At 42.8% G+C, this 16045-nt stretch overlaps 1 protein-coding gene across 1 annotated transcript in view; it reads right to left on the minus strand.

The window, feature by feature from the left end:
- Nucleotides 1-11507: 11507 nt before the first annotated feature.
- The window catches only part of mirr (iroquois-class homeodomain protein mirror), a 33396-nt gene continuing 28858 nt past the window's right edge, over nucleotides 11508-16045 (minus strand). The window contains exons 4-5 of the mRNA XM_086915094.1: nucleotides 13349-13653; nucleotides 11508-13206 (exon numbers count right to left, since the gene is read on the minus strand). Coding sequence (XP_086771220.1) covers nucleotides 12299-13206; nucleotides 13349-13653 — 1213 coding nt within the window. The 3' untranslated portion in view covers nucleotides 11508-12298. The remainder of the gene's footprint in view (nucleotides 13207-13348; nucleotides 13654-16045) is intronic.

Below are 16045 nucleotides of genomic sequence, written 5' to 3' on the forward strand. Positions count from 1 at the left end.
TATAATATATAATCGAAAAGTGGAAAAATGAAATTTCATTCCATGGCTACCCGTTCCAATGTAACCAGGTTAATTGAAGTACTCAAATGAGGCCGATCGTGTGTAGCCGATGTTGGAATCCGAACAAAGAAGCGGGAGACATGAGTTACAGCTCGAAAGCAATTCTAACAGAGTAGTACACGATCCATGGGACCGTTGGGTAGCCAACAGACAAGGATTGGTGACATGTGGATGCCATCGACGAAGAACAGACGCGCATCGGTTGTCACGGGCTGCGCATTCCTGGCTGGAGAGATCGAGTCCAGGTCAAGTTACGGGACGTTTATGCCTGTAACCTGGGAAGAAGAGGTTTAAAACTCGTGTCGAAAAGTAACATTAACACTCTGAACTCCTCACCCGTGTCGTGTCTTCCACTCAAAATATATATCTTGTTCTTCTCTTCTCCTCTCGAACACTCGACACTCTCTATTGTGACTATATTCTCTTTTTTTCTCTATGAAAAAAAAAAAAAAGATTTTCAAAACAAACTGTTCGATATCTCGACCGAGGTCAAGTTTATACTTCGATTTCCAATACGATTACAAATTGTATCTCTGTCATCGAGATTCTTGAAATTGAAGATCGTTAAAAAATTTAGGCAAATAAATTTAAGACGATAAATAAAGAGCTTTTTTCTCGAAATACAATAAATTTCTAAAATACATAATAAAACAATAAGATTACTACACACTTCGAACATAACCTAAAATATCCAAAGTTACTCGACACGTAATATAACACGCGCATCTCTCCTTCCATTCCTGGCCAATTTTTCTCCAGGATCAGAAGTGGAAAGGAGACGCGATCGCGTCCACTAATTACACCATCGACTGGTGTTTCTTCCTTCCAGGAAGACGGCGCCCTCTACCCGCTCCTCTTTTGATTTATTTGCCGGCGTATCCTGGATCGCGTCTCCCCTTCGTCCCAGCGGGGCGGCCGCGGATTCGGCCTACCGTATGAAAAACTGTATTTAATTAAACGAGCCGGGACCGATCCACGACGATCGGCGTCCGTCGACAAGAACACGAAAACTACGATGTGGAAGATGACTGGTGACTAGTCGGGGGATCGCGGGCAAAAAACACGATAGCAGCGGCCCCTCGATGGATGACGAATCAATCCTTCTCGACGTTCAAACGTCGATCGATCCTTGCTTACCTTGGTTCGATCGAAGAGAGAAGATTCCGGTTGGTGGAAAGGAGGGAGGAGGAGTGAAGAAACGGTTGAGCATAATTCGAGTGTTCCTAAAAGCATAAGAATATTTCGTCGATGGGAAGAAGCGACGAAATTGTTTTTGTTTCGTTCTCTCGTCTTAGATCGTTTTTTTTTTAATCCTGTTGTCGAGAGCAGGACATTTCCCCGTTTGTCGAGACTCGATCGTGAATAATTGAAATATATGGAATCGTAAATTTTACGATTTTTTTTCGTTTTTTATCGTCTGCGAACGATACGTGAACTTAACCTTAATTATTTTCCAGTTATTTAAAACATAAATCATCGTTTTAAATATCTTGTAGTTGCGACTTGTAAACGATAAAAAGAACAAGCTTTAACGACACAAGACGATATTTTTAAACATTTCGTCCTACGTAAAAAAATTTACGAGTTGTCGATATCGAGTTGGTTTGGTTGGTACTCTATTCGGATAAATTTCGAAAATTATTACGTTATTTTCACTGGTTTAACGTTCACCGTTGTGTAAAACGGTGGCCGACGAAACGAGGCATTAGAACACTCTCTCTCGTCCGAAGATGGTTTTGGATATGAAAGACATCAATCATTATAACGACTCCGAGCGACGGCTCCCTGTTTTGAGGCAAGCCTGACACAAACCGGGAAGGGGGACTTTTAATCTCTTTCCAACTTTTATAAACTGCTTCGATCGACCTTCTTCCATTACAATCCTTCCCAAATTTTCCTCCATTCCTTCGACCTAACCTCTATACACCGTTGCCTTCTTGTTATACTTGGAGAATTGACACGAAGATTCTTCTTTCAAGCCACGATTTCGTAAAGGGATATGAGAGATTCTATCGTCGATGTACAAAGCTGTGAAAATTGAGAATTAAGTTAATTTTAGAGAATTTTCTTGTAAAAAAAAAAAAAAAACATACTTTAATAACCTAACCTTAAATACTCGTCGATAAATTATACAAGTTTACACAAGATATTATTCCCACATTTTTTTATACGCTTTATTTTTCAAATAAAAACCACCTTCGATTTACATTAACGACACATTCACCGACTCGTAAATCGCGTTCTCCCCAAGCATTCGAGGAAGCCACATAGAGACGCGCATCAACGTTCATCCCGGACGATTAAATAAGTCGTATCATCGCGGTCCCTTAACGAAGCGGCACGGTATCCCCACGCCTCGTTCGTCTGTCACGGTTCTCGACCAACGAGGACGCTTCTTTTTTCCGTTATTGCTCCTTTCTTCCAGGCGCAGTATTTATAAACAAGCAGGCAGAGAGAGAGAGAGAGAGAGTGAAATGCGCAGCACGTGGATTTCTACTGCCATGGGTTGTTGAAAGCAAATAAAATAAAATTTATTAAATAATGAAAATGTAATTTAATCGTGATTTATATAACTACTTTAACCTCTACTATTTTGTCAATTTTTGTTAATATTTTTATTAATTGGTGCAATAATTATCGTGCAAGAGGATATTGAATTAAGATATTGAATCCTACTTATTCCTACTTATTTTTATTTTAATTCATATATATTATAGTAAGATTAGTACAGCTTAATAATTTAGAATAAACAAAATAAAATTTTCTATTTAAATTTGGATGGAAAACACATTTGCCATTCAATTATTCAAGTCCAATCGAAACGTGTAACTTACAATGATCAGAACAATGATTCGTTACGAGCGAAAATTTAACATCTCGTGGAGAAAAGAAAAGGAAAATCGCGAAAATTGAGATCCTCCACCTAACAAATATATTCCTCAAAGTCTGCTCGAGTGCCGGCCATTCCCCATCCATCCGTCCGAAACAATCACGATTACGCAACGACGTAAACCAGTTATCGCTGTCGGTCGTTAATTCAGCTTTTAAACCATCTCCGTGTTTCCATCGGAATTCCGCCGGCAGACAGGCCGTTAACCGCTTAAAAATTGATTCTATACCAGCGCTGTGTGTCTACGAGCTTCCTCTCTCTAAACTGCAACCGCCTTTGACAGACTGGCGGCTGGCGTGAAAACGCTCGCCAATTAACCCACGGTGAATTATGCACCGCCCCTTACCCACTAATTTAGTAGGTGACTTATGTCGTACTCGCAAGCCGACAAGTCTCCGGACGGATTCGAGTACCTCGCTGAACGGTAGACTCCCCTCCTCCTTCCCCTCCTCCCACCTCTTCTTCTTTCTCGTCTCCTTCCTCTCGTCGTTCTTCTTATTCTTCTTCTTCTTCTTCTTCCTCCTCTTCTCGATACTTGGCGCGTACGTGTAGCGGATGCGAGAAACGGATTCGTCCGAATTAAACCAAATTTTGAGGTTAAGTTATCGGACGTGGATTTAATAAATCGTGAATTGCCAAAAAAACTCTTCTCCTCATTGGCGTGAAATCGATGAAGGATACGTTGAAGGAATTGAATTAAATTTTGAGGTTAAGTTGGACGCGGAAATTAAATCGTGAGTTGCCAAAAAAATTCTTCTCCTCATTGGCGTGAAATCGATGAAGGATACGTTGAAGGAATTGAATTAAATTTTGAGGTTAAGTTGGACGCGGAAATTAAATCGTGAGTTGCCAAAAAAATTCTTCTCCTCATTGGCGTGAAATCGATGAAGGATACGTTGAAGGAATTGAATTAAATTTTGAGGTTAAGTTGGACGCGGAAATTAAATCGTGAGTTGCCAAAAAAATTCTTCTCCTCATTGGCGTGAAATCGATGAAGGATACGTTGAAGGAATTGAATTAAATTTTGAGGTTAAGTTGGGCGTGGAAATAATTTTAAATTTTGTTTATTGAAACGAAGAAAGATTCTTCTTCGTTTTCTTTTTTTTTTTTTTTTTTTTTTTTGGCATTAAAATACATTATTGTCTGAATATCTTTTCGCGATCTCCTCAAGAATTCACGCATTTCGAGGTTAGGATCCACATCGACGATGGAGATTAATTTTATTTCCCCTCTTCTCTATACGAGATACCATTAATACCGTCCAAGTGATGGAAAATTCCTCTTCTCCCCCCCTCCTCCTTTTCTCGAAGCGGCCCCAGCCGGACATCCGGCAACTCGCGAGCGCCCCTTTGATGTCTTTGAGCGGCCGAATTCGCGGGATCGTACGCCGAATGAAATATCACCGTGGCTCTTTTCGAGCTTCCAACGAATCCTCCGCCCGGATACACGCTTACCAGGGATTACTTAAGTCTCTCAATCGGTTTATTGCGCTGTGAACCGAGGCGACGATCCTCTCGCTTTTCCAAGAAATTTGTTAGTCCCTACTTTTGCCTGCCTCTCTTTGTCTCTCTGCCTGTTTTTTTCTTTTTCTGGAACGACGTATGCAACGACGACGATTTACGAATCTTTTTTAAACATTATATTTGAACATGAGAAAAATTCAAATCTCTCCGTTCAAGTATGCAAGCGAATCGAGAATTCGAGGAAGAGAAAATATATACTAATTAATTAAATTGTGGGGGAAAGGCGAGTAAATAATTTCGGAATAATTCTTTTATGTAAAAATATTAATATCGCGCGCGAATGCACGAAGGCCATTTGATTTTAAGTAGCGCTAATAATAGCGCTTACTTATCCATCCATTACTTGTATCGCGGAGGAAAAATGTATAGTCGTTTTTTTTTATCATTAAAAATTATAGAAACTAAAAAAAGAATCATTTATCATTCGCCACACGTGTCGCAGAGGAAGTACGTACGTACGTTTTTTTTTTTTTTTTTTTTTTCCCGATAAAATAGTAAAAGTAAAATATTTTAAAATAAATGTCCTTCTTCCATTACGCTTCAAATGTATTCAAAAAAAAATTTTCGTTCTTGAAATTCAAAGGATCGCGAAAAAAAGGAAAAAATTCAAAAATCGACGTCCCCTCAAATTCGTTTCGAGAGCGACGAAAGAAGAGGACGGAAGAGACACGCGACTTTTTCGTGTAATCGCGCAGGAAGTCGAAGAGTTACTGCCTTGCCTTTGGTATTCGGCCATACGATGGTTTATTCAGGAACAATAGATAGCCAGCATCCGGGACCTACGTCGAAGAGAGGAGCGGCCGCATCAAACATTCGATATCGAGGCCACAAATCGGGAAGCCAGACGTCGACGATATATTATGATCATCGCGGACGTCCCCGGTGTTCTTTACCGATTCAGCTGCTGTTACTCGAGCATTCATGCCGAGGAAGAACGGGGGGAGAGAGAGAGACAGAGAGAGAGAGAGAGAGAGAGAGAGAGAGAGAGAGAGAGAGAGAGAGAGAGAGAGAGAGAATAAAATTCGCGAACTTGTTGATGGCGGAGGATGGTTTCCTCCTCTTTATTTCGCATTAACGTTCAACGTCCTCGAGAAACCGATGAAGGGAATCTTGTGTCCGGATTTGCAATTCGAGCGAGGAATTGTGCAATCGTGATAACTTAATCTCTGATAACTCGTAGCCCGTACCGATTCCTTTATAACGATGTTTCTTTGATTTCGCGGAACGGATTCTTGAACGAGTTGCGAGATAAGCGTTTAATACGGCGTTCGAGCGGTTTGTTATGTAAATTGAGCGATTGTATATTAATTTTTTAAAAGATTAGCTGCTATGGATTAACGAGGAATAGGAGAATAATTAATTTTTTTCTTCGCCGTAAGTATATTCGAGAATGTAAGATAATAATATTATTATTATTCGTTATAATTTACATGCAATCTCTCTGACGTTGTTCATCGAATCGAATTCGTTCGATCGAAAGAAACATAGATAAGTCAGTTTTTCGATATCCTCGAAAAGATCCTTGAGGAAAATTTCAACGTTCAAAAGTAGAGTCCTTTATAACGAGCCTACGTCACGCTATATTTTATCACGAAATCGATACAAATATTGACGACGATTTGTTTTTGATCCTTTGTAGAGAAACGTAAAAGTAATCACGATATATAGATGCATTGTCAGCAAGTTCATTTCAGAATTGTATGAATGTAGAATTCAAGCGAATCGACTTTGAGAGGTTAGTTTTCTCAACGTGGCTTCATGGAAGGAAAAATAACGAATCCACGTTCGTTTCGAACGTAACATAATCAAACGAGGAATCTTCCAAGGGAAAAAGAATTATTCTACCAGATTCCTGGTAGAAGCACAGGCAGCAAGGGACGCATAAAATTCGGATTAAGAGAAATTCAAAACCGTCTTATAATATCCGTGCATGTACCTTTTTCCGATCGTGTCCCCTGTTCGCTGTTGAGTAATCCTCCGGTTCGAGAGTAATCTACACGGTCGCAGGGACGATCTATCACCCGTACAACGAAACTTTGACGCGACGTCAAAACGTGGGCCCGTTAATTTTTCATGTCGTTCCACCCGGAACTCGCGCGGTAACTGCGCCCTCTACCGAACGAGGAGACGCTGGTCCAGCAAGTTGTTTCGACGTTGCCATTCATTATTCACCTCCTACACAGCTATGCTACCTTTCGACACGCGGGATACTACGGGTGTTAAAGGGACGACGAACGCTTTTTGTAAAGTGAGGTTAGGCGCACCACGACGAACTTTTTACCGTTTTGAAATTAGGTGTGTTGGGGAAAATTTGATTGTTGTAGGATAATTTCATCATTCGTTTGATATTCGTTATTCGTCTCAATTGTGTAAAGTGAGGTTAAATACGCTGATAAAATGTTTTTCTTGATCCAAAATTTTGAAAGATCGAACTTGAATAGATTAGATTTTAACTCGAGATACTTAGGTTGTTTGAGCTTGAATTTGATGGAAGAGTATCGTATAATGATATGTTGTATCTGTAAATTTTTAACTGGGTTATCTTGAAGCTCGAAAATTATTGAAAGAAATATATAATGCAAACGGTATTCTTCTTGATTGTTTTGAACAAAAACTAAACGTCCACTTCACATAACCTAACAAATAAATAAATCTCGTCCCCAAAAGAATTCCACGTCTCAACCAAATTTATGTATTTGTACATACATTGTCGTGCTGCACATTGTCGTCATTAATTTCGTTTTTATTGTTCTGAAAAAGGTGAAAGCAGTATCCCCCACCGAAACGGAGACACGAAAATTAAAAGCCTGTATCGAAGCTACGTAATGGAAGGAAAAAAAAAAAAAAAGAAAAGAAAAGAAAAAGAGAAAGTTCCGCAAAGACGCGGAAGCCTAATAAAAATCTTTTCCCCCACGACTCGCGTTAATTACCATAAGTTAATTAGAACGACGAGCAAAGCCACCCCCTCCGAACGCACACGTAACAGACACTGTCTCACGGCTGTTTCCACCCCCGTCATATTTACGAGGCGAACTTTGCTTTAAGCCTGCCGATGTTTTAACTTTATCGCGGGCTGAAGTATGATTTTACGAGAAGCCCGCCGGGCTAAATATGCCCGCGTCGTAAAATTAACGGCGTTTCCATAAAGGAATCCGTGGTGTGCTTGCGTTAAAACTCGATAAAAGCCAATAAAGCATCGGGAGAGCGCGGCAGTTTAGAGTATAGTTTATCGCCCTACGAGCTCCAGAGGTGTCCAGAGTTAACCGGTGCCAACCTGCGACCATTTGCAGCCATTCCAGGATAAGACTTACGAGGAGGAGGGTTCTAAGGGGCAGGGGGGGGAAGAGGGGGAGGGAAGGGGAGAGAGAGTTCGAGGACCTGGCGACCCGAAGCTGGGGGGCTGTTAATTTTTATTACAACTCCCTCTTTCCTTTTGTCTCCTTCGTGTTCGATGATTTTATCTTGGGAACGAGGGGGTGTATATAAAAGTTTAGTGGTTTGTTTGTGATGGTTTCGATTGGATCCCTTTCACTTTTGGGCCAACTTTTGGTTGGACAGCAAGTATTCTAAATAATTGGAAAAAGATGTTTCAATAGTGTCCACTTCATCACAGATATTTTACAATCGTGGAGCATCTTTACAGAAAGTTTGCGGAGTTTATAGCCTTCTATCACGTCCCTTCCGAGTTATCGAAATGCTTAGTTAATCATAACCAATAGTTTGCGATATGATTTTAATAGCAATCTATCTTCTAATTCTTAATAAAAGTACGGTTTATAATACCAGAAATATTAATAACTTCTTCTATCTTCTACTCGGATGAGTAGAAGGCAAGGAATTATTTTAAAAATCAAAAAGAATTTCCAAAACGATTGATTTTTTCGAAAACGAAAAGAAAAAGGGGTCGTCCCCCCTCCCTCCCTCCCCCCCTCCCCTCCGCCCTCCGTACCACCCATCCTGAGGCATTCGGTATACACATGCAGGAGAAGTGGTCGATTATCGTATGTTGGTCGGGTAATGCCACTAAAAACGAACACCCCGTTGGGCGGCAGATAGTGTTGTCTCGGTTTAGTACTCGACGACACGATCATTTTACAACTGAGCTACTATATATTGGTAATGGGTCGGCTTTATCTCGTCCAGGGGCCCAAGAGTCGGCTGGTGGAAACGCGGCCTTAGGTCTCCTCCCCTGCACCTGGCATTTTTGCGCATTGGTATCTTTATGGAAGGCATAAAACGAGTTTACCCAGCAATTTAAATACCGTTCACGGCATTAACCGCGTGTCCCGATACATTTTTCTCTTTTCCCCCCCTTTTACTCTTTTAATTCTAAAATTAGACTCAACGAAAGAAGAAATTACACATCGAGTACACGTACGTAACGCTTGTAAATATTAATCTTACTTCTTTCTCCCTCTTTTTAACGAAACAGAGAAACAGATGCAAGATTTCAATTCAATCGTAAAAATTTCAAATACCATTGCTCGATACAAGTGAAATATTTTTAATGGTTACCTACCATTACCTACGAATCCAAACCGAAAGCAAAACTCGAGAAAGTATTTCGATCCACCGCGTTTCCCACGTGTGTATATAATACAGCAGAATACCACGGAGAACGTATCACTCTTCTTAACGATCCTTCCCAGCCGAGACAAGCACCGAGAGAACGATTATGCCGGCTGCCGGCTAATCTGGGGCGCATGCGTGGTTGGAGAGACAATACACGCCAGAAAGGAGGTTATATCTCGAGGAGGAAAGGAGGAGGCAGTCGGTCGGCGCGGCGCATCCCTGGCCGGATGAATATGAAACGTCTTCTCCTCTCGTTCTTGGAACCGGCCGTAAGATGTACTTATAAAAATGCAAAGCGGCCGACTTCTGGGTGGTTGCGGGACAAGCTTGGTTATTAGTAAACATTTAAATCGACAATCGGTATAGGTATAGATACGGGAGGGAAGAAGGACTCGGTGCCTCTTCTTCTTCTTCTTCTTTCTTCTCCGTTCCCTCCGTCGTTGTCCAACGAATAATACCGTTTCTCCATTCTGAGAGAGAGAGAGAGAGAGAGAGAAGGAGAGAAAGGAGAGGAGAGACGCTCTGGTGGAGGAAACAAGAAATCAAGCCGCGGGACCACCCGCCACGGCCTTGGAGGCACCGAGCCGCGGATCCCAAGGAGGTCCATCCCGTCTTCATGAATCAACTCGTTCCTGAATCGGCATAAACCTTCAAAGGGTTGTTGTGCCAGACCCCGCAGAGTTATGCGGACGCCGGATCCTCTCCTCGTCGTCGAGACACCGATGCCTTGCATCGCTCTCGAAAATTGGACGTTTGAGGTTAGGTCGTCACTTTGAAGCGACGTGCGATAAATGTGCACTCGTGTTGTTTACCTGGCTGTAGATTCTTGCTCTTGATTATTTCGTTTTGATTTCATTCGAAGTGTGTGTGTGTGTGTATCTGGTACATAAAATTCTCAAGTACCTAAATGTAAAATAAAAATGTAACGTCAATCATAAATTCCTCGATTTAATAGACGGAGAATAATATCGAAAAAAGAAAGAAAACAATGTACAACTAATGTAAATCACCAAATTTTCTTACATATAATCATCTAAAGTGATTAAAAGTGATTTCAAAGTGTAAAAGATAGATCATTACGTACAAAAAAAAAATCGATCTCACCCTAAATCTTCTCACAGATTGGGGCGGCCAAGAATTATGAGGAGGACAGGATGATCGATCGGGGGGGAGCGAGGGGGGAAGAGGAGATCCAGGAAGAGGAGAAAGAGAAAGAGAAAGAAAAAAATGAATGAAGACCTCGTAGACCTGTTTTTTTTTTTTTCTTTTTTCTTTTTTATAATGATTCGTTTATTGCGAAAGGACACAGTCTGCAAGCCATCTGCCAATGTGGCATCGGCAAGCTCGCGTGAAATTTTGGACACGAATGACTAAAAGGTGATGGCGATCGTTCACTCTCGACATGACATGATATGTTGACAGCCGCTGCGCCCCTGCGCGCCTCTCTTCTCTCTCTCTCTCTCTAACTCGTCCAACGAGGAGTCCACACGCTCTCATTCACTCTCACGTGTATGTATAGTACGTATACATATTATATATATATATGTATATACACACACACACATATATATATATATATGTATATTTCTGGAAGGAAAGGTGGCAAAGCACACACCATCCTGTTTCGCAGCGGACAGGTCGGGGCGCAACGCGATATTTCCGACAATTCAGATTACGAATAGAGACTCGAGCACATTAAGAGAGGGAAGAGAGGAGGGTGAAATAGAAGAAAAAAAAAAAAAAATAAAAACAAAAATGAAAAAAAACGCAACGAACGGTTTCCTTTTTCTCCGTCGAACTCGCTATAGGAAATAAATAAATAATACTTGTGAACGGAGAAATACGGGCACGGGTGTAAATTTGTTTTTTTTTTTTTCTTTTTTTTTTCTTTTTTTATTCGAAACATTGCTGCGCGCTCGGCCTCCGTAATCTGTCTCATTTTAAATCCAACGATCCATACCTCGTCATGATCGACAAGAGTCGACGTGTGAATCGATAATGTCGTAAACATTGCGATAACAATAATAATAATCCATAATAATAATAATAATAATAATCCATAATAATAATAATTAATCAGAATAATAATAATAATAATAATAATCCATAATAATAATAATAATAATAATAATTAATCAGAATAATAATAATAATAATAATAATAATAATCATCATCGTCGTCGTCGTTGTTAGTATGAATTATGATCTCCAATATTATAATAATAATATCGTACCTACTCTACATACAATACATACACTGGCCGGACGCTCTCTACTGGGCCCTCTCTACTATTTACAAACGCATAAATAATTATTAATTATTATCGTGTGTTTATATATATATATATATTATATATATATATATATAGTATTCTTTATGTATATTATTACCTGTCGTAAAAGTAAGACACACACCTAGGATAGTGTGTCTTTTTCGTTTTTTTTCATTTCTTTATTTTTCATTGTTTTTTTTTTTTTTTTTTTAAATGTCGCGACGCTGCTCTAACGGAAGTGATAAACGGTTGCCCTACGATTTTTTCTCTCCATTTTCTTTCCTTTTTCTATTTCCTTTCATCGATTCATCTCCTCAAACCTCTTCTTCTCTTCTTCTCCTTTAACAACACACACTCTAATATTCTCTCGTCGAGGTCGGGGAAGAAAGCTCACAACGAAGGGGGGGAGAGAAAGAGAGAGAGAGAGAGAGATAGCAGGAATCGGCCGAATTTCGTTTCGAGGGACCAAACCTTTTTCCAAATCTTTCTCTCAATTGTTAATAATTCTGATAATTAAATCTAAATAAATAATTCCTCTTAAAAATCAAAAATTGAAAAATTTTCTTCTAAATGTTTCGATGGACACGGCTGGATGATGGAAAGCTAGACAATTCGTCGAGAATCGAGAAAATGGAAAAAGGAACGTTAAGAAGAAGAAGAAGAAAAAAAAAAAAGAAATGGCCCAAGACGAAATTTCGCGCCGAAATAGGATGGGGATAAGCAAAACGAGGAGGAGAGGAGGGGACCGAGGAAGAAGACAGAGCAGAGGAACGGTGGAAACGAGGGAGTCCGAGAGGGAGGCAGTTACATTATCATAATTTTTTCCAACTCGTTCGTACATTCGGTCAAACTGTACACTATAATTACAAGAATCCATAGTCTCTGATTATTATTGTCATCCACACCACACAACGCCTGCGCGGCGTATATAATATATTATTTCAATATCAATGTCCGTCGTCACACTCACCCCTTCGTAATCACACTCGGCCAGGCGACTTGAGCTCCTGCGTGGACGAGAGACTCGGGTGGGGGGACTGGTCCGACCCGCCCGAGGACGCCGTGGACGAGGACGAGGGGGAGAGGCCAGAGGTCGCTGTGGTGAGGAGCACAGCGCCACCTGGCGCGGTGCTGCCACCGTTAATCGAGAAAGGTTTACCGCTGGCCGACACGGCTGACGCGGACGACGTCAGTATGCTGGGCGCTGTGGAGGGGGGCATGACACCGCTCAACCCGCCCAAGGTCCTCGAGTAGGTCTCCAACAGGGACATGTCTCCCGAGCCGAGGTGAGAGGCCCCGTACAGGTTACGGTAGAAGTCGGGATGATGCCGGACGAATTGCGTCCCGGCTGAGTGCATTGCAAGCGGGTGATGAGGCGGCAGACGACTGGCCAGGGGGCTCATCAGCTTGCCCCCGCCCCCACCCCCTCCGCCAGCCCCGCCACTTCCGCCGTAAGGCGATGACAGGCCTGTCATCGTGGTCGGTATCGGGCTCTGCTGCTCCCCATCCCCCTTGCTGGCCATGTCGGCCAGGGACCAGATCCTGGGCTTCGTGGTCACGCCGCTACCCGCCGTCGAGGACGCCGTTGTGCTTGGAGGCACCTGGTGGCTGCTAGGTGGCGTGCTCTCGGGAGACGGGTGGCGCAACAGTCGGCCGTGGGAGGAGGCCAGATAGGCGGGGTGTTGCAGCTGTAGAGGGTGTCTGGGAGGTTCTCTTTGGTCGTAGAGGCACTCCGGGCTGTCTGGGCCGCTGTCTGCTCGGGATTCGCTCCACTCGCTCTCGGTTCTACCCTGGACACCAGTGGAACCGCCGCTCGTGCCGAGCAGGTCCATCCGGTGCGCAGGCCGCTCCCCGTCCTCGCTCGATCCGGTGCCCGAGTCTTTTGAGTCTGCGGCAGACAGGCGGATTTTTGTCTTTTGGACGAAGGAGGCGGGGCAAGGGCACTTTTCTTTGCGAATGTGAAGTACTATGGTGGATCTTTGGCTGTGATCTTTGGATTATTAGACGGTGAAGCGTAATAAGGCACTTACCTAGCCGATCTTTCTCGTCCACGCTCTTCCTCCCACTGTCGTCATCCTCGTTATTGTTATCCTCGTCCTCGACCCTGTTCCTCGGCTCCCACGTCATCTTGTTCTCCTTCTTCAAACGTCTCCGCGCGTTCGCGAACCACGTGGACACTTGGGTCAGAGTCATCTTCGTGATGATGGCTAGCATGATCTTCTCGCCCTTCGTTGGATAAGGATTCTTCTTATGATCGTTGAGCCAGGCCTTCAACGTACTCGTCGTCTCTCGCGTCGCGTTCTTCCGTCTGGCCCCGTTTAGATCCATCCCATAACTGAAACGATACAAGTTAGACGCGCGTCAAGTATCAAAATATATACTACTCTCCGACCCTTCTTTTCTTCTATATATCAATTTGGCCTTTTCCCACTATTTTCATTATTACTTTTTCTTCGGTCCATCGTAATCAGGATGAACAGATAGCCGCTCGATCGTCCTTTCATCAAAATCCTTTCGACGTTCTCGTGGCACGTGACCCAGCCGCCAATGTAAGACTGCACGCAAGTCTCGATACGTTACTCGAGCCGGTTGGTCGCAACAAAGAGACACACTGAGCCGCAAGTTGGGGGGAGAGGAGACAAAGAAGAAGAAGAAGAAGAAGGCTCCTCCAGTGGAAGCTCGTGTCGGGAAACTTATCCAATCGTGAGGCTCGTTACGCCTTCCCCTGCAGTTTGGTATAAAAGTATCCAAGGAGTCCTGCTCGGTTAGAGGAAACGATATAAGCGGGTAGCTACTACTTTCATCCCGAGAGCAGATCTCTATCTAACGGTTTAAGCTCCTTCCTTCCATTCCAGAGGAGTGGAGGAGACGAGTGGAACGATCCTCTCTCTCTCACCCCCTCGAAACGCTTCGCCCACGGAGAGACCCCTGGGATCCCATTACTAAAAGACTAACCCTTATCAAAGATTAAACTTCGGTATAACTGCTGAATCGACGGGATCGAAATTAAATTTTCCAGCGGTGAAGCGCGGCCGGGAGATGCTTACTCCTCCCCTTCCCCTCTTCTCCGTTTTTTCCCCTTCTTTCTTTCGTTCGCAGAGCATAGTTGGGCTTTTTCCCTTGTTCCATCCCCTCAGCGACATCTCGACATCTCCTTTCTAAAGTTTCGATCTTGTTTTTCTTTTTTAGATTCGCCCTTCTTCGGAGATATATGTTTTATCTTATTTAATTTCGATTAAATAATGATTATTCGTTGTTACGTAGCCAAATCGGTAAATATGAATGAGATGGATTATATATATATAACGGTGGATCAAAATCCTAGCAGAAGCCAACACGGAAGCGCACCTTGGTGATGGCCGTGACGGGCGGCCGCCATTATCGAGCTTTATTTCCACCCTCTTTCGTTCGAGGAAGGACAGAGATGGAAGGAGAAACGTGTGTGGACTGACGTTCCTGGTGTCGAGGAGGGGAGGAGTTGGGGAGGATGAGATGGGAAATTAATAAAACTGTCACTTATCTACCCTTCCCCGAGGCAGGCCTACACAACCTATCTTCTCTTCCATCTCTCTTCTCCCTGTATTCTTTCCGATTGTTTCCCATATTTCTCTCCCTTTTTCACACGAGGGATTCGCAACAGCCGAAAGGAGGCGCTAAACATTTCAATTTGACATCGCATGGATGAGAATCTACATCGTGGATGTTTTTATCCAGGTTGGATAAAATGAGAAGAGAAAAAATAAAAATAATTGTAGAAAAATATTTTCTCAACCGTATATTTGTTTTTATTCTGACGATATAATAAAATATTTGATTATTCGCCTAAAATAATTAACAGATTAATATTTTCACAAGTTCATTAAGAAAATGCAAAATGGAATAATACTTGAATGTAATTCTAACGAAAGCAACAGAAACGTTATATTTAATAAATTTTCCATTACGAGATAAACTTGTTAAAACGATTCCAACAATCAATTTCCAATACACAACATTTCCCAGAATTCCTATATCTACGTCCCATCCATCCGAGCCGCGTCGAGGGTTCGAGAGTTCTCGTGGAATGTTCGCGAGAAGAGCGAAAGAGAATGAGAAACGGCGAAGAGAGTAGGAAGAAGGGGGTGGAGGTGGCGACGCCAGGATCGCGCGGCGTACCGATGAAACAGAGAGGTACAGGAAGATAGCAAAGTGGCACGGAGGTGGGAGAAAGGGAGACGGAATACGATGGCTTAACCCCCGGTCTGTTTGCGAGGAGCAAATGGCGTTCTGCAGTTATTTTAAAATTCAACCGGGTGGCAGGGGGTGCGGATCGGATTAAAAAATCAGAGTGGAAGCTTGTTTCTCATGATAACAGCCCAGCCGGCTCCCGAGAGCGGGAACTGCTGCTTTCTACCGATTCCGTCTCTCCCTGCCAGCACTACCACCCCACTACTCTTTTGTCGAGCGCCTCTATCTCTCCGCCTCTTCCGCGTCCATCCGTCTCTTCCTCTTTCACTTCCCACCGTTTCTCTGTTTCCTTTTCCTCGCGCGTCCCAACTTTTCTCTCCCAATCTGTCTCTCCGGCTATACAACCGCACGAGCGAGGGGCCACAAATTTAAATACGGCCGATGCGTATAAGCGCCAAACCGTTCGCAGATAGAGACGTTGTATAGATATATACAAATCGCGTTATATACGCGTATATAGGCGCAGCTATGATCGGCTCTTTTTTCTTCTCTCTTCTTCC

This window comes from Apis florea, unplaced genomic scaffold (genome assembly GCF_048593485.1).
Source record: "Apis florea isolate Af1SG1 unplaced genomic scaffold, ASM4859348v1 contig_1914_pilon, whole genome shotgun sequence".
NCBI lineage: Eukaryota > Metazoa > Arthropoda > Insecta > Hymenoptera > Apidae > Apis > Apis florea.